This window comes from Poecilia formosa, unplaced genomic scaffold (genome assembly GCF_000485575.1).
Source record: "Poecilia formosa unplaced genomic scaffold, Poecilia_formosa-5.1.2 Scaffold70, whole genome shotgun sequence".
Taxonomy (NCBI): domain Eukaryota; kingdom Metazoa; phylum Chordata; class Actinopteri; order Cyprinodontiformes; family Poeciliidae; genus Poecilia; species Poecilia formosa.
In genome coordinates, this window is record NW_006800009.1 from 658242 (window position 1) to 680443 (window position 22202).

The window sequence follows — 22202 nt, forward strand, 5'->3', positions numbered from 1 at the left end:
TATCCAAACACTGCCTGCAGAATGTTGGGTGTCCTTGACTAAAAATGCCAAAATGTAGAATATGCGGAGAACAAAAACTTCATAAACTTGAAGACTGCTCCAGAAAATATTGTCTATTTATTTTCTTCAAACACACACATAGCACTTGACAATAGTTATATGTGCTAAAACAGCTAAAAGTACTAGTGTCAACCCATTCACAATCTTAAAATGGAACATTTTTCAAACTTTCTTCCCCATTTCCTTTCATTTTCTTCATTAAAATTTCTAAATGTTTCGTAAATCTGGGATGCTTTGACTAGACAGAGTAATTATTATTAGTAATGATACTGAAATATCATAAAAGCAATTCTGACTAGTCAAAATTACAGTTCTAGATATTTCTAAATTAATTTTTGCCTAGTCATTATTTGCATAAAATATATCTGCAATTTATTTTTCACTGGTCAAATCTTATATTTCCTATTGGAAAATACATTTAAGATATCTTTAATATTGACATCACTTAAGATATCTGTTTAGGAATTATGGCTAGTCATAATTTAATTGTTGAAATTAGTCAGTAATTCTTTGTTGATTTCTTGAGTTGAAATCTACAATTCAAGAAATCTACAATGGATCAAATGGATTTACAAATCAATTGTAATTCTTACATCATTTATACTTGTCAGAATTTGATTAACGATATCTCAGTTAGGTATTTTGTCTAAATAAAATATAATATATTATAGCTATAATATAGCTAATAATTAACTAATAATAGTTAATTAACAAATTATAGTTTATTATATTATTACATAAATAATGAACTATTATGTCGATTTATTAACCAATTTCACTTATCTGGAATTTATGGTTAAACTGATTTTATGTTTAACGGCATGCCATACACCGTGTAGTTTCACTTTTACGTCATCTACGTGTCGCGGTAGTATGTTTTCAAGGGGGCGGCTATGCGCTTAGCATGGAGGTAGTAACTGAAAAACGAAGCTAAAAGTCCAAATGTCTGTCTAACAAGTTGTGACAAGACTGACATTGACGTCAAAGGTAAGACAGTTGGGATCACGGAAATGTCAAGTTGTTTTCGCCAAGAGGGGGAAAGAAACGGATGGTCAATGCTAATGCTAATGAATCAGTTAGCCGTGATGAATGGAAGTAAACCTGGATTTGTTACCTTAAACCTGAGGTTAAATATTTTTAGATTATGTATTTGTAGCAATGGGGGTCCACTAGTTACGTTGTCAGACAAATTTAGTGAGAGGAGAAACCCGCTTTTAAAACAGCCGTCATAGGAAGCAACTACAGATAAAAGCTGATTTGACAGCGACAGACATATGAAAGCACTTGTCATCGAGGTTTTTATTCTGTTATAGATATCAAAACATATTTAACATTAAGTCTGTGAAGTTTTTGAACTGTTAAGTGAACAATTTTGTTTCAAATACATAATGCAAGTAACTGCAGAAGTCAACAGTCTGGAAAAGTATAGAAGTTTATGTCCATCCCACCTTTTATCCATTTATCCATCTGCATGCATTGTGTGGTTTCTGCAGATTTTGCCATCAGTCATTCATGTATTTTTGGCTATGAACCATCTATCCATCCACTCCTCCATCCGTCCGTCAACTAAACCACGTTTTCAACAATCCATCCATCCATGGGTGTAAAAATCTGGCAAAAAAAGAGAGAATGTGCTCTGAATTTTGGAAATTTGAAGAATTTTGAATGTCAAAAATGTTTCAGAACCCAGACACCAGCTGGTAATTTGGTGTCAATTGGGTAAAATATGGATTCAGTCATTCAGAACATGACAGTAATCAGTTCTGAAGTAGAAGAATAAATAAGTTAGAGAAACAAGCAAAGTTAATCAAAGTCTTAGACCATGTGTCAATTCTTAAGTTGAAGCTTAAAACTTTCCTTTTTGATTGAGCTTGTATTTATGTATGTACTGTAATATATTGATTAAGTGTATTATCCTACAACTATGTTAGCTTCGTCTGGTAAATTTTCCTTTGGATTGGTTGTTTTCTATCAGGCGTCTCTGGTTGATTCTTTATTTGATCTCTTATACAAATGTTTCAGGACTGACTGACTTCAGACCAGCAGAAGACTGAACAATGGGCCAGAGAAGGAAAGTTGGATCTATGAACACTCCCTCATCTCAGACTGAATCTGGAGATGCTTCTAAGGTCCACAGCCGGAAGCACAACATCTGCATGGTGTCAGACTTTTTCTATCCAAATATGGGAGGTGTAGAAAGTCATATTTACCAGCTGTCTCAGTGTCTGATTGAAAAGGGACACAAGGTGGTAATCGCCACGCACGCCTATAGCAGTAGGAAAGGCGTCCGGTACCTGACCAACGGCCTGAAGGTCTACTACCTGCCCCTGCAGGTGATGTACAACCAGTCCACAGCCACCACCTGCTTCCACAGCCTCCCACTGCTGCGCTGTGTGTTTGTCAGGGAGCGCATCACCGTGGTGCACGCACACAGCTCCTTCTCTGCTATGGCCCACGATGCACTGTTCCACGCCAAGACGTTGGGCCTGAACACGGTACGTGACCTGACGTCTTGGATGTGTTTAGGCTCATCAGCTGCAGGTCATTTATTGTTAAAAACTAAAATATTGTTGACTTCAGTCAGACTGGTTTTGGCCTTGTCTGTCCTGATTAGTGAGTGTTTGTTTGGTGAACACGCTGTGCCTCGGCTCTTCCAGGTTCCTTTGACTAAAACATTCTTAAGCATGGACGTTTGTTTTTTTTCTGGGAGAGGAAGATTCAAACAGCAGTTTTTAGTGTCATCAAAGTCTAAAAAAAAATCACAAAAGTAACATAAAATATGTAACAAAGGAAAAGGAAAATTACAGTAATTGTACTCTTGATACAATGAAGCATTAGATCTATTCATTCTGGCTGTTTCTACAAGAGCTAGACTTTCTGGTCATTTTATTGATGTTTTGGTCTTTCTAGTATCTTGCCTTTTCTCTAGAGAAATCTAGAGATGAAGTATCTTAAGGTACTTTCACACCTGATAGTCTGGTAGACTTGGTTCGATTGGTGTCCAAAATTGCAACGTTTGTTACATATTCAGGTGGTTCATACTGCACTGTTTCAAATAAACCAAACCCTTGGAAAAACCCGTTCCCTGCCCTCCTCGCCTGTGGTGGCGCTGCACCAAGAAACAACATGAAAACCTCTGAAGAAGAAGACACTGCTAAGAACTTCTTTCTTCACGAAATGTACACAAATGGAGTGATGTCAGATTTTAGTGGTTGCCATCTCTTTTGTCAACTAAAAATATCTTGGTAAAAGACCACAAGACATTTGTCCCACTAGCGCTAGAGACACACACTTGTTTTGGTTGTATTTACCCATAATGCCCTGCGCTTCTTGTCCACTTCTTGCTTTTGGAGCGGTCTCTGGTCCTCTTGCCACCCTCATATGGATTCAAACTGCACCAGAGTTCACTTCAACCAAACTGAGACCTATAGGAATTTAGGCTAACCAGAGTTTGCGAACTAGAGTTCCATTGCGCATTCTCACTTACCCAAGTAAACCAGACTTTATAGGCAAATGAACCAGAGTTTGATAAAAGTGGACCAAACAGGGCTGGTGTGAATGCACCCTAAGTTAATGATGTACATTCACTGAGGAACATCAAGAGACACTGCTGTTTACAGTAACTGATACTAGTAACTAACATAAAATGCTGAAACGTGTAGAATTTAATCTCCATAGTCATTTTCTTTGTTTTGAAATAAATAATAAAATCTTTCTCTCCCACAAAATGAAATTTATCCTCTGCTGCTAATATAAATAATGCATCTTTAATGTTTGCTGGAAGGGCTACAGTTTTGATCCCAGGAAATTGTAGCATTTAACAGAAACCAGAATCTGACCAAACTATTCTCATTTCGTCGCTGTTATGAACATAAGTGCCTTTTTTTCTCTTCAGGTGTTCACTGACCACTCTCTCTTCGGCTTTGCTGACGTCAGCTCCGTGTTGACCAACAAGCTCCTGACCGTGTCGCTCTGTGACACCAACCACATCGTGTGCGTCTCGTACACCAGTAAGGAGAACACGGTTCTACGGGCAGCACTCAACCCAGAGATCGTGTCCGTTATCCCCAACGCCGTCGACCCCACGGATTTCACCCCGGACCCTTCACAGCGTCCACCCGACCGGATCACAATTGTTGTCATCAGCCGGCTTGTCTACCGTAAAGGTACAGCGATACTGAGGGTCTTCTTTGGGTTATTTCTGCCTTCTTTGATGCTTACAGTTGAAGAGGCTTTGTAATTCAGAAAAGGAGCCAAAACTCAGTTAAAGCCACTCAGAAAGTAGCTGACTGGTCTCAATATAAACTCATCTGAAACTTTTAAGTGTGACTTGAAAATTAAAAAGTGGCCAAAAATGATCGGCACCTCTAAATTACTGCCACGTACTACGTTGGCTCTGTCTTATTCCATTAATTTGCAACAATAAACAAAATTTAGAGGTGCTAAAAATCTACACAAAGCTTCCAAAATGAATGCATAAAATTGATTAAAACCTGCTTGTAGCGATGAGGAATAATAAACGTTAAGCTTCCGTACTTATGAGATGGAATAAAAGCAAATGCCGTCCTTGTTAAACCAGTTTTAGTACTCGGTTAAAGGTTATCTTTGTCTTTGCGGTGCATGCGTACGTGTGTGATTCATCACAATCATGGTAAAAGAACAAATTTTTACTAAAGGGTTTGTCAGTTCACCCTTCTGTTAGGGTGAAAGTTTGAGAAATTTTGATCTGTGTGTCAACAACCTGGAACTCTTTCAAGAAGTTAACGTTCTGTGGCACCATGTCAAGTCTTATTGCATGGAAATAATTATGCGTGAGGTGTCCTGGCTTGTGAAGACATTAATGTGAAGAGGTGTTCGAGACAGAATACACCATTTGACTTGCGTAATCCAAAAGTAAAGAAAATCTTCGAGCATGTGATGGGTTCTCTCAAAAAACTTGTCTTATAATGATCCCAGGCATGCATTTTATAATGCACGAATAAATTTAACAGAGTGTTTTCAGGATTGTTACAGTATTAATAACTGAGGATAGATGCTGGAAGCTTTGTAGAGGAGCTACAATGAGCTTCAGCAGCAACAGCAAAGCTAACTGGAAAACTACGGAAAACGATGGTATCAGTGCTTTCCTGGTGTTTTTCCCTTTTACAGTCCTTCTGTCTTTCATCCATGTGTGTGTGTGATTCTGTTCGTTCTTTGTTTCTTTGTGTCTTTCCTTTCATTTTCGTTCTTTAGTCAGAAAACATGTGCCACTTTTACTTTAGAAAAGTGTAAGAACCCTTATTGGAGAACAGAAAGTTAACTTTTGTAAGCATCATGTGGAGCCAATAAAGGCACGATAGAATGGCAGGGTTAGATATACCCGACCCAATGACTGACCCCAAGTATAGAGGTATAGAGGTCGTTATTGGGTCGGGTATATCTAACCCTACCATTCTTGACCTTCTATACTTGACCCCAAGTACAGAGGTATTATCAGTCGATGTCACGTTGCGTCAGCAGCAACTCTGCTGTTCATGTCGCCTTCAGAAGGCAGCCAAGAATACATTATTCTAACTATTTAAACTATTTACAATTACACTAATAAAATATTTGACAATTCACCGCCAGTGATCACCTCTCTCTCCTCCCGGCGTAACTCCCACGTGAAAATTTGCAGCATCTACAGTTGTCAGAGGTTTTATTTTTAGCACAGCGTCTCTGTACCTCGTACTGCTTCTGGATCAACCCGTTGGATTTTCAATTTCTGAAGGCTTAGTTTCTCATCTGCCTTGTTGGGTGCAGCTACATCTCCATTTTCCCACTGATGACAAAATAGGAAGAAATGATTGTATTCTATTTGTCCTTTGCAAGCAAAATATAAATTCAGTTTTTTAAAAATATTCCTAGTGATGACATCTGCCACCGAAGTTTGAGTCATTTTCTCTCGTAATTTATCGACTCACCTGCATTTAATTCTTATATGGATCATTAAGACGCATCTCATTCACTAATGTCAATTTGATTTAAACTAACTTATTTTATTACGCTGTGATAAACAGTTGTAGTATGCCCACAACATGCCAGCTAATGTTAAAACAGCCGGATAAATGCAGGAAACCACGGTAACCAGTGAACATTTAAATGTCGGCCCGGTTGGAGTTGCACACGCATGACACATAGCCCCTTTATTCTGATACCTTTAAAGTAAATGGCAATGTATTATGATGTTAGAGCCTCAAACCACAGTGTGTGTGTGGACTGACAAATATGGGTATTGGCAGATATTTAAATGAAGAAATCAAGAGTGGAACCCCAAAGTCCAGGGTCGGAGCATCTCTAAATAAAACTGGTACTTCCTGAGAGCATTATACAACAAAGAGCAAATTCTGCCCTACGTATTCTCATTCACCTTTGCATATTGTTGGCACTTCCTGACTGTTTTGCAACCTGCCACGTCACCAACTACTTTTACAGGAAATATGTAAGTGAACAGGCTTATCAATGTGTCTTTCATTGTATTAATTATTACCCTAATTAGTTGCTGCTGCCAATAGTATATTTCAATAAAGAGTCTAATTCAATCTGTTATCTCCATGTTTCTCTCTAATCAAGTTGATGTTTAATAATAATTAACCTTTGTTTAATGTTTAAAGTTTGGTTAATTTTGTTTAAACTAAGACATTAAAGTGGTAAAAGCACTTTAGTGAAATGCTTTCACTAATTCTGTGCACCTTGTGCAATCAGACACTGGTATTAACACCTGAAAAAACAAACATGCTTCTGTGTTCCAACTCAAATTTGACATTTTGAATCTTCATCCTTCAACCGTGACGATGAATGAGATTGTGGTGTTGGAATACAAAACACTCATGAATGTTGAAGAAGCTTCGTCTCAGCTACCACATCAAGCACTTGAGCAAAAACTGACTTGTGAATCAGCTTTAGTCTTTCTCTGGAGGTCTAAAAAACACCCTTTGTGTTAAAACTTAAATATATAAACAATGTCTTTTCCTTGCCATCATGTGGAAACTTGTTGGACCCGTTCTGTTCTGTTGCCAAGAGCTTGTACTTGATTGGAGCGTCAAATCTGTTCCAAAATCAACTAAAGTGCATCCAAAGGTGTTCATACCACTTGATCTTTTTCAACTCTGAAGACATCGGAGATTTGCTAGAGAACATTAGTGAACAAACACCGTCGTGAAAACCTAAAACCACATGAAACAGGTCAATGACGAGATGGGGAGAAGTTTAATTAGCAGGTTTGGATATCTCACGGAGCTCTGCTCAGTTAGCGATCAGAAGATTCAAATGTTCTGCTTTTTACTGCAAACCCAGCAAGATGTATATGTCCACCTTAATCTGGGTGTCCACACGCCATTTAAATCATGTTTCTAAAATTAACGCCTTACAATGTTCTAAATTCATTAGAAAAAGGTACATTGCCCTTAGATTTGTTAATCACAAGTCTTAGGTTTTGTTGTAGCAGTGCTGTTTAATGCCATATGTGTATATATTTTTTTCCTTGCAGGATTTTTCTGTCAGGAAAAAGTTGCGTGCAGACATCGTCATTGAGTTTTGTCAGTCAATGCAGTTGAGGTTACCCTGTAACTAGCTGCTAATATTACCTTGCTAGCTCGATTTTATTTTTATGGTTTTTTTGGTGTTGGTTTGTGTGTGTCCATTATGGGTAAGTGCAGATTTATTGCCCGTTGACTGACTTTTCACAACTGGCTCACTTCTGTTGCCAACCCATGTGAGGCTAGGTTCATTCTGTGCATAAAAACCCAAAAAACATTTAAAGTTTGGCACTATGTGGAGACTGTAGCGATCTATATACAGTGAGCGAAGAGCACATTCACTGCCAAGAGCCTCAGGCAGATTCCAGAAATAAAAGTTTTTGCTATGTTTAATTGTAATACATCAGGATGAGGAGTGACATTAAAAACAGTCTTAAAACGTCATAAATGTGACTTGCTGAAACCTGCAGATGCCCTTTAAACAGACAGGCCGGGGTAACGCTGGGGCAGCTGCAGAGTTTCATGTCTCAGTTGGAAAAATCTTTTGCTTGGTCAAGGCTTTGCCTTACAGAAATCTGGCGTTTATAGAAAACAAAATGAGTACACACAGAGTGGTGTTTTCAAGCCTTTATTTCTGTTAAATATGATGAGTTTTACTTGTATCTAATGGAAACATGACATTGAACATTAGAATATTATAAATAACCATCTTTTTTGCTACAGAAACATGAGCTAAATGAAAGGTATATTTCATATTTACTTTAAGGTTCTTATTTTCAAAACTTTCTTTTGATCTGACAATTGAGTCTCATGAGAAAACATATCCTAAGTCACAGAACGTCTGCCTCAAAAATGATGCTGAATGTAGATGGCTGGCTCGCTTTAACTGAGTTCATGTTCTGTGTTCATGTTCAGGAATCGACCTGCTTGGCGGAATAATCCCAGAACTTTGCCTCAAACATCCCGATCTGCATTTCTTAATTGGCGGCGAGGGACCGAAGAGACTCGTGCTGGAGGAAGTGAGAGAAAAATACCAACTTCATGACAGGTACTGCTGGACGGATACAAGTCCTGATATCATCCACGGACAAGAGTTTATTTAATCTCTTAAGGACACAGTTTGTATTAAAATCACTCCTAAGAGTGATTTTCCTAGGAAAATCACCCTTAAAAATGATAAGCAACACTTTATCTCCTGGTCAGACCTGCTCTGTCAGTGTGACTCAAAAGATGTTTGAGCTTAAATCTGTCAATGCTTTTTGGCTTTTAACCAAGATAAACTTTTTCTTGGCACGTCTTTGTGTGACTGATCGTAAGTCCAGAAGCTGTCCTTACGAAATGCGTCTGCATCCTGTTACTGTTTTCCTGCAGGGTACGTCTGCTTGGTGCCCTGGAACATAAAGACGTGCGAGGCGTCCTGGTTCAAGGTCACATCTTCCTGAACACGTCGCTGACCGAGGCCTTCTGCATGGCCATTGTGGAGGGAGCCAGCTGTGGACTGCAGGTGTGCTCTCACTCAAACCCTTATTCAGGGTTATGAAATCAGAAGGATTTCAGAGTAAAGATCCTAACGATAGACTAAACTCTAAAGGGAAACCCCTTTCGAGTGAGAAGGGAATCCCTGAAAGAAAACGCAACTCCTTGTTCGATGGAAAAACGGTCTTGTGCAGTCTTGTCCTCTAGTCTGTCTGGAAAAGTTTCACTTCTGTTTTATTGTGGTTGAGTTGGGACATGAACAAGAGCAAGCCTTCCTTTTTGACTCCCATCACTGGTTGCATCACTGTTGCATCACCTCTCTGGTCAGGTGATGCAACAATAACCACAGTAATTCATGTGAGCATGCAAAGCAAATTGAAAATGAATTTTTTTATGACTCGGCATGAGGACATGGCCTTGTTGCTCTGTTTTAGTGAAATATAGAAAATATCAGAAAGTAAGATTAATATAATCTTTAAATTCTGAATGTAAATGGGAGGAAAAAAAATAAGTGATATCTAATCTGCTTCAGTGTAGTTATAAGCTACACTTGCATAGATAAATACTAAAATTAGCATTAGAGTACAAAATATTTCTTGTGTGCAGGTAATGGGAAGTCCAACACGAATAACCAGATCAGCTATCGTTTTTGGGAGAAATGGCATTTCTACAGGGTTAATCATTTATTATTAAGTGTCGTAGAGCAATAGAAAACAATCAGATTCAACAGTCATGGTCCTGCTCATCCTGTGTAACCGGATTTTTTATTTATTTATTTAAGTGGTGCTCATTTAAAAACAAAAGGAGTTCAGATTTTAATCAGCAGTGTCATTCATTCTGTGGAAAACAGGCGCCAATCTGATGGGCCTTATATACCGTATGTGTCTCCAGAGCTAAATGGGGCGTTCCACGTTTTACTTTGAAGAAGTCTGATTTAAAAAGTTGAGTAGAGGTAATTATATATAAACGAGTGCAGGAAAATTTACGGTTGCTCTGCTAAGTTTTAAAATGGCGGCCAAAACCAGAAAGACGGCAATGAGACCAAAACGTAGCAAAAATGGCAAAATCTCAGCTGCTGATCTGCAACAAAGTGATTAAATATGGTCTGCTGTTGTCTAATGTGTTCTGTAACAATTGTAAGTGACACCAAGGTATCAACAAACAGCTCTTGCAAATCCCATTCATGGGGAAAAATAAACTACATAATCATCCTGGACTGGAATAGCTGGTCTGGTCTGTGTGTTCCCGGAAGCAGCTGCTATAACCCAATATGAGTTTAAGGATTCAGAAAAAGCTAAGCTGTAAATATGTTTTCAGTTCATGCAGTAACTGTTTCAGCTTGTAAAGAAACATAGTTTCTGAACAGCGCTATAAATACTAATAATCTATCTGTGCATGGAAATGAAATCTATTTTGAACTTTTAAACGCTGATATTATTTCGAACATGAGTGTATGTAAGGATTTAATGAAGCGGCAACATTAATGAATGCACATCTCGAACGGTCAGCTTTCCACAGCTGACAGTGGAGGTCAGCTGTGCACATTGAGTGACAAACAGGATTATTCAAGTGAACATTTGCATCAGACCATCAGGGAATAATAGTCTAATGACAATACCAAGAAACTTTGGTGACTAACCTAGCAGAGCAACTCTTATCCTGCTGAGAAGAAAAAAGCTGAAGTGAAAATATTAGTGCTGTGGTTGCAACATTTATCATCAGCTGTTCGGTTTACGAGAGAATCACACGTATTACGGGAGCAGTTTTCCTTCCTTCCGGTTAACTGATGGGTGATTCTAAAAACTGGGTCTAGAGAATCCAGTTACTCATTCAGATTGACCTATGTAGCAAAAAAAAGACTAAAAACTGTTCACTAAGCAGCAGTGGTCATATTGCTCAGACAGGAGATCCCTGTGCTTTTATCTCAAATGCTGATCTCGAGGAAAGATCTGCAGAACACCAACCAAGATGCAGTTGTTTCAATAAAATGACAATTTATTTGAGATCTGCAAGAAACTTGTTCTGTTTCTTTGTGTTGGGTTATTTTTGATGGTTTTCCTGTCTGTCTTGTTACGATTTTAACTTTTTTTTTTGTGAAGTTACCACAAAAACCTTAATATATTTCATTGGGTTATTATGCGACAGACCAACACAAAGTGGCGCGTGATTGAAAAGAAGAATTTAAAGGATAATTATTTTTTGTTTATAATGAATTTGAGTTCTGAAAACTGAAACTGTAATGTTTGTGCTCGGTATTTTGCAGAAGTAAATCTCACATCTCGTGTAGCTGCTGATCTTTTGGGTTATGTCTCTGCAAGCTTTAGAAACTTTATGGACTGCACGTTTTCACCATTCTTCTTTGCAAAGTAGCTGAAACTCGGTAGGATTGGATGGGGACCATTTTACCACAGATTCTTAATTGGGTTTAGCTTTAGACTCTGACTAGGCCATGCTTCGGTAGGTTTGCAGATGAGTTGATATTGCTCCATTGATGATGATTCAAGCACATTCGTTTATAACCTGCTTTAAGCTTCCTCACTTTTGTATCCCGTCTGCTACTCCCGTCCTCTAACAAGGCTGTAAGGCAGGTTTGGGCCACATCTACGTCATAGATGTGCTCCAAGGGCAGAACGTTGCAGAATGTATTGACATTAAACTGTTGAAACATTATAGTTTCCTCTGTGATCGATTAGCGCTTCTTAAAACGTAGCGATTTCTAGCGTCTTTTTAAATCGGTGTAATTTGGTTCTGTACAAATGAAAACTGAATTGATTTGACTGATAAAATAACATTTAAGCAAACAGCTGTTATCTTAAAGTTTAAATTAAATGTCCCTTTAACATTGAGAGGGCCAGTTGTGGCCCGTGAACCCTGAGTTTGACACCTGTGCTCTATGGCCTCCAGAGAAAAGCTGCATATCCGCTGAGATTATACACAGGAGAACCATGTTCACCAATTACACAACATTTACTTGAAATGTGGCTGCTCTTGATTTTTTTCTACAACTGTCACAGTAAAGCAGGTTATGACACCTGCTCCGTTTTTCCACTCTACTAGTGTGATGATATATAATACCAAGGAACTATTTTGACTCATCTGAGGAACTTGGCATGTCTGACTTGAGGAGATCCTGACCATGCGTTGGTTTATCATCAGGTGGTGAGCACTCGTGTGGGTGGAATTCCAGAGGTGTTGCCCGAGGATCTGATCACACTGTGTGAACCGACCGTTCGTTCCTTGTGTGCTGGATTAGAGAAGGTAATTTCCAAGCAGAGGTCTGGCTCGGTGCCCTCACCCGCCTCCATCCACTCTCGGGTGAAGAATCTCTACACGTGGAAAAATGTGGCAGAGAGGACTGAAAAGGTAAGACTGTAAAATAACGCAACAGCCTCTGACTGTAACTGGGGGAAGTTCCAAGAAAAGATGGTTTTTGCAAAAAACTGGCAGGATTCTGTTTTAGGTCGGTTCTTGTTGGAACTCGACATGAATGCTTGCATCTGTTGCCAGGTTCAGAGTCACGCAAGTCATTTGTTTTTGCAGTAGCATGATTTCACCCCCCAAAAAAATAAAAATCCAACCTTTAATTGTTTTTTTTTTTACACATCTTTCCCAATAAATGTGGAAATTTCTGGATAATACGGCAAGCAAACAAAATTGCGTCAAATTGAGATTCTAAAAGGTCGAAATTCAGTTGATTCAGAGCCAAATCCTAAGAGAAAGTAGACAACTCTAGCCATAACAAAATCAGAATAAAGGTTTATTGGCTTGGAAGTGCTTTTATCAAACGCATTCTCTTACAACTTCTGAGATTATATTTCATCATATTTGGCATATCTCATATCAGATACGTTTTGTTTGTAGAAACGACATGTAAAGATAAAAAACCCAACATGTTGCAACCAATGGGCATAAAATCCAGGAAATTATTCATGAGCATGTTTTACAATATAATTTCAGTACAAGGACATTTTCCTAGATAATACACATTTAGACATCACATCTATTCATTTTTTTATCCCCTAAGAAACACTTTATCTTTGGACATAATTGGGTCATAGTAATCTAAATGAGTTTCACTTTCTTGTAAGCTCAAACATTGCCTTGTATTAGGCAAGTGCTGACATGCTGCCTTCCGCAATGAAAACTCACACTTTGCAAAAACGACAGAGCCTCCTCAGTCACAACTTTCCACTCGAGGTGGGTGGCTCCGTTTTTTCCAACATGATTATGATCGGTGGATGATCTCATTTCGAATGTCTACCGTTTATGTTCTCCCTTCTGTACGTGTTGATGTTTATATAGCTCACTGACAGATAAAGGTAAATGCTCTACAGTGATTGTCGCTGTCCCCCTTGATCCCCCAGGTGTATGACAGAGTAGCTGGAGAAGAGGTGCTTCCACTGGACAGGAGGTTACGGAGACTCAGGTCTCACTGCGGCCCCGTTGCAGGCTCCATTTTCGCCCTTTGTGCTGTGCTGGACTTCCTGTTTCTGCTGCTCCTGCGGTGGTTGGCACCAGACCGGCACATGGACATGGCTGTGGATGCCACAGGCCCACATGGTCTGTGGAAGGAGAGTAGGAAGTCTAAGTCTAGCGATGCTGGTTGCTAACGCGCCATGAAGCGAGTAGCGGAAACGATAACATCTGGTCTCCGGCTCTTGACGCCGTGTTGCAGGAGTCCAGCCGACGCTCTTGTGAATGTGCTCAGGAGAATCCTTATCGGTGTTTACATTTTATTAACAACAGGGACTTTGTGTTAAAGGTGTTTGTACACTTTTTAAAGATTTATACAGCATATGGTTCAGTGCAAAAAAGACCTCATTTGTTTCTTTATGCTTTCTTTTAAAATTAAAGGAAAGTAGAAAGAAACTCCTTTTAAAATGAATTTAAAGCTGGTCTTGATTTGTAGTTCTGAATTTTTTTGGGTGGAATATCTTCATAGTTTGTATATTTAAAATTCTGCAGGTTGACAGTTTATTTCTAATCCTTATTTTCTCTCTTCCACATTGTCTGCTTTTTATGTATTTGTTGAAACTGTCACTATGTCATGACACTATGGTACGAAACAGGTAATCTGTGAAAAAATAGTGCTCCTCTGTCTTCTCCCAGTGCTCCCAGTGATAATCAGAGCCAGGTGGCAGGCCTTAGCGCCATCAATCACAAACTAGTGTGGCGCTACTCATCCCCTCTCCCCGTCCTTCTGCTACGCTGCAGCTAGCAAAGCCTGTTGTGAATGCTGAGTATAGTTACCATATTCATTGATGATGGTGAATAAATGGTTTTCTTGTAGAGGTAAGTTGTTTCTCCCCCATTAGCACACTTAGCAGTGAGTACATGAGGTTGATTGACAGCGCTAAGACCCTCCTCCTGTTTCGGATTGGTTGTTATTGGTCAGGTAGCTCTGGGAAGAGGTGCAGGAGATTGACCTTTTCACAAATTATCTTTCTCATAACGTACTGTCACGACATTGTGACAGTTTTAACAGATATGTAAAAAAAAAAATCATGTTGTTTATAAAAGTTACATACTGCAGCTTTAACTCATTTTTAGCGACGTACTGCCCAAGTACCAGAACTGCATACTGGTCTTAGAATGAGCACAAAAAAGCAGGGAGAGTCCAAAAGAAACTATTGATGAATGTTCAAATAGTCTTGAAAACTACTGACCAAGACAACTAAAAACTTGAGACAGAAATCAGACTCTCTGGAAAAGACGCATAAAGAACTCAGATTTTAAACTTTTGCACAGTGCCATAATTGCACAGAAAGAAAGAAGGACAGAAAGAAAGGAAGGAAGGAAGGAGCTGCAGTATATTGTCTTCTGTTATAAATGGAGCTTGAATGATTTATACAATTTACTTTTATAAAAAAGCTTAATGTCATGAGTTTTTGTTTTTTTTTCCATTTGACCTAAAATCAATCTAGGAAATAAAAATACTTTTACATTTAAAAAAAACTGTTTCTACTTGTCTGTTTTTTAATGTTTTATTTTCTAAAATTCAAAGATGCTGTGCCAGATGAAAACATAAAGTTAAAACAGTAACCTGAAAGAAAGTCTAATTTTGTTGATCATGATTGATACGTAGAAGCAATAAAAGAGGGTAAAACATCCACAGGGGTGAATACTTTTCATAGGAACTGTACGTTAAACTGTATCCCAGGCTTTAACACCTAACGGATGTCAATCGATCAATATGATAATCCGCAGATCAGTCAAGAAGGTCAAGGTAACTCAGCTGAGATCCACAGCTCCAATAGGAGAATCTGTGCAACTACCAGTCATGCACTTCATCCAAACTTCTACCTGTAGGAGACGATGTAGAGGAAAGCAGACTTCAATTTTATGGCCCAAAAGCAAAACACTAAAAGTGTATAACTGACTCTGCACATCACCACGAACCCACCACGCCCATAATGAAACATAGCGGTAGTAGCATCATGCTGTGGGGATGGTTTTCTTCAGCAGGGACACGGAAGCTGGTCAAAGTTAAACTGAGATGTGCCGGGCAGCACGTCCTGAACGGACGAGCTCTCCACCCAATCTCTGATTATTTTGGTAAGGCCTTCTACATCTGGTTGCATAGATTCCTTAACTAATATTGTCAAACCAGTAAGATAAAAACATCTCTTTCTTATTTCACTGAAACAGATCCAAGAATTCAAACAATCTTTTTGTTGACCCTCACTCCCAAAACCTTCACAGCGCAGCAGAGTTGCAAGAGTGAATTAGCTGCACTTCCGTCCCCATTGTGCCCCCAGACTGGGCACATCTTTCTCTTCATATGCACATGTAGAAGTGTTTTTTCTCTAAAAGACATTCTCTAGCACCGTTGCAACTGCTATTGTTATTTACGTCTTGGCCAGTATCCTGGGAAGCTGAGGCGTGGGGGAGGTGACCAGCTACCCAGATAAGAGTGGGAGCAACGCCGAGTTTGGGTTTGTGTTTCCTGAGAGTTGAAGGAGTTTGTTGTTCTTCGACTCTCGTGATGGCCACTGTTTCCGCGAGGTCCCAACCTTTGCAAAACCGCTTGTACATCTACAAAGGCCTACCATGCAACTCGCTGATGGCTGGTGAGTGTTTTTATCTTTGCTGATTTTTACTGTGGCAGCTGGAAAGACCCTAGTTACTTCATGGCGCCTGGGACGGTCTCTTCCTTAGCCAAGCAAAACGGGACATTTTCCACATAGTTCAGGATTTAAAAGCTTTCATTGCTTGTTAATTACAATCTGAAAAGACTTTTTGCTTGTTGTGTTTAAGACTGTCTTGATTTTCTTTTTGCCACAGATACGTATTCAGACAGAACTCCCCTCCACGAGGCGGCTTGTCAAGGCCGACTCCTTCACCTCATGACTCTCATGGCTCAGGTAAAAAAAAAAAAACAGTTCTGTACTAGGAATTATCTTTCAGTGACTGGAAGGATTGGAAAAAGATGACAGATTTAAACCTGTGTGCAGGGCTTCCAGGTCAACACTCTCACCCTGGACGGAGTTTCCCCTCTTCATGAGGCATGCCTCACCGGTCGCTACGCGTGTGCCAGGGTCCTCTTAGACAATGGTGCAAATGTAAGAAAATGTTATTCTGCCTCAGAGTTGAACATGATGGTTTTGTGTAAATGTGGAGTCGGGTCCAGTCACAAGACTACATACACTCATGATTACCAGGATGTCATATCAGTTTGGTTCTTTTACTAGTGAATTTGAACGATTCATTTTGTTGGTATTGGGTTAACTGTCCCTTTTACAGGTTAAAGAGAAACCACTTTGGTTTCTTGCCTCAGACTCGACTTCTAAGTATGGACTGCAATGTTTAATGGGGTCGCGTTCGGGATCCGTGTAGAACCTCATTGTTACCCATTGTAAAGTCAGTTTATTGTTGTGGGTTTCGGATTATCATGTTGCTCTTAAGTGGGGTCAAGCTTCGGCTACCTACAGACTTGGTGTTAGCCTTCTTTCTCCATTCATTTATCCACTTAAACCAGCAAAACCAGTGATGAAATGAGGCTGATAACTAGGGAACCATTTCAAACTGTCGTTTGTCTCTTGCGTGACATTTCGGCTTTTTGTTCTTCCACAAACAGTCCTGCAAATTTCAGTTGAGCTTGTTTATTTTGGAGCAGGGTTGTTTTTCTTGGCCTGCAAACCCAAAGTTTATGTTGATATTAAACTCACTTCAGTGCAATAATTTCCTGTGATGACACATTTTAAATTTGATGGATGTTGAACCTCTCGTGCATCTCTTTATCCATCCAGGCGTTCCAGCAAAAGCACACATCAGCACAAATCTGTGATTGGCTGCTATTAGGTTTCGGAGAAAGCCTCCACAGCCCTAAACTTTGTGAGCCGTGTTTGAAGCCTGTGTTCCTGCCAGGAAATTAATCAAGCGTTTTCAATTAGCTTAGCCGCTTCTTTCAAGATGAGTGATCAAATGTCCAGCCTCTGTTACGCCGGAAGCTTGTAAATGCAGATTTCTCATGGTCCAAGTGAAAGTTTGTAAGGGAGACATATTTGTAAGGAAGTGTGTTTTAAGAGTTCAACACCTGTGTATAATTTTGAACCCGGGTGGAAAAACGACAAGCCACGACAAGTTTAAACTTTTGCACCCTGTTCTTATCACTTTATATGGAGCCAAAACATTTTTTTTTTTTTTAAATGATCAAAATGCCAACTTAACGGCATTCATGCCTATGGTGGCTGTAAGAAAACTGTACCCGTTCTAAGAATTTATTTTAACACCCAAAATGATTCTCCCTGTAAATATGTTCATCTGTTTTTCCAAACACACACAGTGTGTTCATCTTAAACACTCAAATGTTTAATAAACACTTTCAAACCAACAAAAGTGAAACTGCACATAAAAAAATATGAAAGTGGAAGTATTTATTTGTATTTTCGTTATTTTATCTTCTCTGGTCAAAGCAAGATACATTTTTAGTACAACAGAAATGCATTAAAATCCATAATGTTCAAGTATCTTCAAATGCTTTATCGTTTTCTGGATTTAAATAGTATATACTGTAACTTTGGGTGAGCCTGGTAAATAATTCCTTTCCCCTTGTCAGCCTCAGGCAGTGTCAGCAGATGGCGCCACACCTCTCTCTAACTCCTGCAGCAGTGGAAACGTAGCTTGTGTCAGACTCCTCTTACAGCACGGAGCCTCCGTCCACCCCAACCACCAGCTGGCTTCACCCATCCACCAAGCTGCCAAAAAAGGTGTGTGGGCGTTAAAAGCGATGAGCATAAAGGTGCGATTTGTTTTTAGCGCAGGTTTTGTGAGGCTGTTTCTCTTTCTGTCCAGGTCACAGAGAGTGTCTGGAGCTGCTGCTGTCGAGCGGAGCCCAGATTGATTTTGAGGTACCAAACGTGGGGACCCCGCTGTATGTCGCCTGCAGGGCCGCGGCAGCGGAGTGCGTGGAGCTGCTGCTGCGTTCAGGTACGTGAAGAAACCAAGTAACGAGGAGGAACCTTTTGCAAGACCTCACAAGTTTACTTTTTAGCTTCTTACACATATTAGTTTGACTTACGGTCAAAATTCAATGCAAACACCCCCCTCCCAAATAAACAAGACAAAAAATTCAATGTTGGATTATAATCTGTCTGAAGAATAAAGCCTTGATGACTTTAATGAGTCTCTGACGTCAGCAAGCATGTGGCAGACAACAGTGGAAATAAACCACTCTTTTTACCAGGAAGAAATATATATTTACAAGGTGTGAGACTTTTACACGTTAATTTTGATCTTAATCGTATTTTTTAAACTTATAAACGTTACTGAAGAAGAAATTCCACATTGTTATGTTGCGGTGCTTGTCAGTGGGATTTTGAGGAAAGGAATTCACTTAATTCAGTTTGGAATAAGACTTTCGCATAAAATGTGCAGCGCTGTGAATACTTTCTAGATTCACTCCACATACACAGTGAGTGCAAATAATTGATTACTGCTATAGCCTCCATACGTGGCTTTATAGAGCAGACACATACACTGCTAATGACTTAGGTTTTGGCTAGGAAATAAACTTTTATGAATAAATAAAAGCTAGTGCCATTTTATAGCCCAATCAAACAACTACGTTACCTTAAGTTGTTATAAAAATCCTGTATATGTCAAACGTGTTTTAAAAGAAATTTGACTTTGAAATGTGTCACCTTGAAATCGGTGACAAATTCACCGATTCCACGGTGACACTTCTCTTGAAGAATTGAGCAAAAATTGTTGAATTCGAAGCATTTGCTCAGTCAACATCAAGATTTCTTCTCTGACTTTGTTAAGCATTATTGTTTTGAAAATAACAGTTTAGAAAGATTTCCGACACAGATTTTATTTTTATTCCACTGCCGGCTTGTTTGTTTTTAAAAACTTCAATTCTGCGGGATTTCGCAAAATTGACTTGTGATTTTATGAATTGCTGGCGGGAGCTCAGAGGTCGTCTTTGTGATGGAAATGTCTTGTAAAAAGAGGCGGCCATGGTAGTTTTTGTAATCGTTTGTCTAGGTAAGAGAAACAAATGTTGTACCGCAACGTTGGAAAATAATACAAGGAAACACTTGAATAAATGAGTAAGTCTTACATCCCGAATAATTTGAGTTGACTTGATCATTTGGAAAAAAAGAAAATGTTAGTTAATAGGAGCAATATTGGTAGTTATCTAATTTTGACATATTTTAATAAAAACAAGGACTATTCTCTGATTTGAAGACTGATTGGACAAAATTACAATTATTTCTCGATTGAAGTTAAATTACCTCCCAAGACAAAGACGGATTTCTGCCAAATTGAGAAAACCTTTGCGAAATGAATCCCTGAATTAGCCAACTATCTGCGGCCGTCTAACAAAACTTCAGGTTCAGTTGTGGCTTTTGTTCCCACTGCTGCGGGGGGGATTTTCAGCCGTTATGCCGTCTAATTGTCCGGCCCCCCTCCGTCCTTTTCCATGGAAACAGAAAGCAGTGCTTCACAGTTCACAGCAGCAACATTTCAAAGCTTTTCCAGTCATCTTAATTTGCAGAGCGTTCTGGTGTAACGAGAAACCATTTAACGTTGTATTTATAGCACTAATTAGCGTCGATGTTTTTACTCCCTCATTACTTACTTTACATGCTTTAATTTTCTCAACACAAAGGGTTGGGAGGGGGTTGCCTGTACTTCTAATTGATTTTATTTCCTCTTCGTTCTGATATTGAGAGTTTATCTGTTTGTGTACATGCAGGTGCAGATGTTGGCTCTGGATGTGGGCAGATCAGCCCTTTGCACGCTGCAGTTTGTGCTGGAGAAGCAGACGTTGTTCAACTTCTCCTGGACTTTGGGGCAGACAGAGCCAGCAGGAATGCAGAGGGAAAAACTCCTCTCGATCTGTCGGCACCAAACAGCGCGGTTCGATTTGCTCTGCAGAGGAGAGGTGTGTGTGTGTGTGGAACGATCCACTAGCCTTCATTAACTCCCTGAGAATCAAGCTTAAACATGGTTTTCTCTCTCGTTGTTTTAGCTCCCTGCTCTCTGTCTGAGCTTTCCCGTTTCTGCGTTCGCCGCAGTCTTGGGCGACCTCGTCTTCACAAAACCTCCAGCCTCTTCCTTCCTCGCAGTATCAAGAACTTCCTCCTCTACAAATGACACATCTGTCGGCTACATGGACCTCCCATCAATCATCGATTGTCCTTGTAAAATAGTTACAAAGGAATAATATTCTCAAGGAGACGACAACTGCACATTTGTATGTTTTAGGATCATATTTGATATTTAAGCTGTACTCAGGTTACATTTTAAATGACTCAGACTTTGTATGTTTTTAAATCTGCCTGTTTAGCTTCCATTTCTTTACAAAACCTTTATTTAAAAGGTGAACACAACCAGTTGCATATCTGGATGTTCCCTTTTTTTTTTTTTTCTTGAACTGTTTTCTGAAACCTTTGTGGCTCCACAGGGAGCTATCTGAATGTCAGATTAACCACAGTCTGTTGTGGCTGAAGAGAAGAAGCTTGATAAAAAGTGAGGCTTTTAGAAGTTATATCTGCAGTGCGGCATTTTCGTAACGCAGGTTCGTTAAACACCTGATTCATCCCAAGATTGTTGCCCAAGGAAGGATTTCAACAGATGAGGAAAATATAATCCTTTTAGATAAAAAAAAAAACAGCATTAGTCCTACAATTTGTTCTCTTAACCCTCAATATAATATTTCATAGCTGCCTTTGGCTTCATTATAACCTTATCTCAGCATGCTAGATCTCTCAACTGACTGCTACGGTACAAACATGCACTTTTCAAATTGTACTCGGTACATCTCGACCACAAACCAAATAAAAATACTAAACATAAAGGTCAAGATCATGACAAAAGTAATGTACCATGTCTGGATGCAGCAGAATACTGCAAATTTCATGTGTGTACCATCTTGCTTTTAAGAACAGGAGTGACATACAATCAAAGATGTCTAATAAGTCATGATAAGTCTTGATGTGTCAATATTTGTTTGATTTTGTCATGTTTTCATGCACATAAAAGTGTGAAAGTAGCGTAGAAGACACAGCAGGAAGGAAGGTTTAAACGACTCATATTCCCATTGACTCCTAAGCCGAAAAGTAGCTCCTGAGACGTCATTTTTAGGAAAATTGTTAAGAGTTTTATTTCAGTCAGCATATTAGGCCTTAAGAGAGCTCCTAAAGCGATAAAATACAGGAAGTAGTGAGGATTTTTGACTACCCTAAAAGCAGGTGGAAAGACGGATAGAAAGGAGCAGAATATTAGCTCTATGCCATCAGCAGGCGCTGCATGTTGATGCAGTGCGGCAGTTAATACAATTTTGTACAATTTCATTATCATAACACACTTTTCTTAATCAAGTTTAGCTTATATGATCGGTTAATTTCAATCAACAAATGTGGAATGACCAACAAAAGGCATGGCTGAATCACTTTTTGACACAGTTGTGTAGGTTTGGATTTTTCCCCCTCTTTGTAATAAACACATTCATTTAAAAACTGCAATTTGTGGTTTCTTGTGTTATCTTTGTATAATATTGAAATTGGTTTGATGTTCTGAAATATTAAAGTGTGACAAACATGCAAAAAACAAGAGAGAAATGAGGAAGGTTCAGATACGTTTTCACACCACTGTTCTGGATCTCTGGTTTCTCTGAGCTCCAACGTAAAGAAAGCAGAAGACTAGTTTGTATGAATTAAT

The 22202-nt window shown here is 39.2% G+C and overlaps 2 protein-coding genes across 2 annotated transcripts; both read left to right on the plus strand.

Annotated features, from left to right (window-relative positions):
• The first annotated feature begins 885 nt into the window (after positions 1-885).
• Positions 886-14916, plus strand: piga (phosphatidylinositol glycan anchor biosynthesis, class A). Its single transcript, XM_007555387.2, has 7 exons — positions 886-1047; positions 2083-2555; positions 3956-4226; positions 8472-8604; positions 8928-9060; positions 12189-12395; positions 13397-14916. Exons 2-7 carry the CDS (start codon positions 2118-2120, stop codon positions 13640-13642), a joined length of 1428 nt encoding a protein of 475 aa, XP_007555449.1. The 5' UTR covers positions 886-1047; positions 2083-2117; the 3' UTR covers positions 13643-14916.
• A 77-nt stretch (positions 14917-14993) lies between these two features.
• asb11 (ankyrin repeat and SOCS box containing 11) lies at positions 14994-21993 on the plus strand. Its single transcript, XM_007555388.2, has 7 exons — positions 14994-16102; positions 16317-16396; positions 16487-16594; positions 18091-18241; positions 18327-18461; positions 20236-20424; positions 20512-21993. Exons 1-7 carry the CDS (start codon positions 16018-16020, stop codon positions 20634-20636), a joined length of 873 nt encoding a protein of 290 aa, XP_007555450.1. The 5' UTR covers positions 14994-16017; the 3' UTR covers positions 20637-21993.
• Positions 21994-22202: the final 209 nt, after the last annotated feature.

Coding starts and splice junctions, on each gene's coding strand:
- piga (XM_007555387.2), top strand. CDS start 2,118: ATGGGCCAGAGAAGGAAAGTTGGATCTATGAACACTCCCTCATCTCAG. Junction 2,556..3,955: donor AGACGTTGGGCCTGAACACG/GTACGTGACCTG, acceptor TTTTCTCTTCAG/GTGTTCACTGACCACTCTCT. Junction 8,605..8,927: donor AAATACCAACTTCATGACAG/GTACTGCTGGAC, acceptor GTTTTCCTGCAG/GGTACGTCTGCTTGGTGCCC.
- asb11 (XM_007555388.2), top strand. CDS start 16,018: ATGGCCACTGTTTCCGCGAGGTCCCAACCTTTGCAAAACCGCTTGTAC. Junction 18,242..18,326: donor CCACCAAGCTGCCAAAAAAG/GTGTGTGGGCGT, acceptor CTTTCTGTCCAG/GTCACAGAGAGTGTCTGGAG. Junction 18,462..20,235: donor GGAGCTGCTGCTGCGTTCAG/GTACGTGAAGAA, acceptor GTGTACATGCAG/GTGCAGATGTTGGCTCTGGA.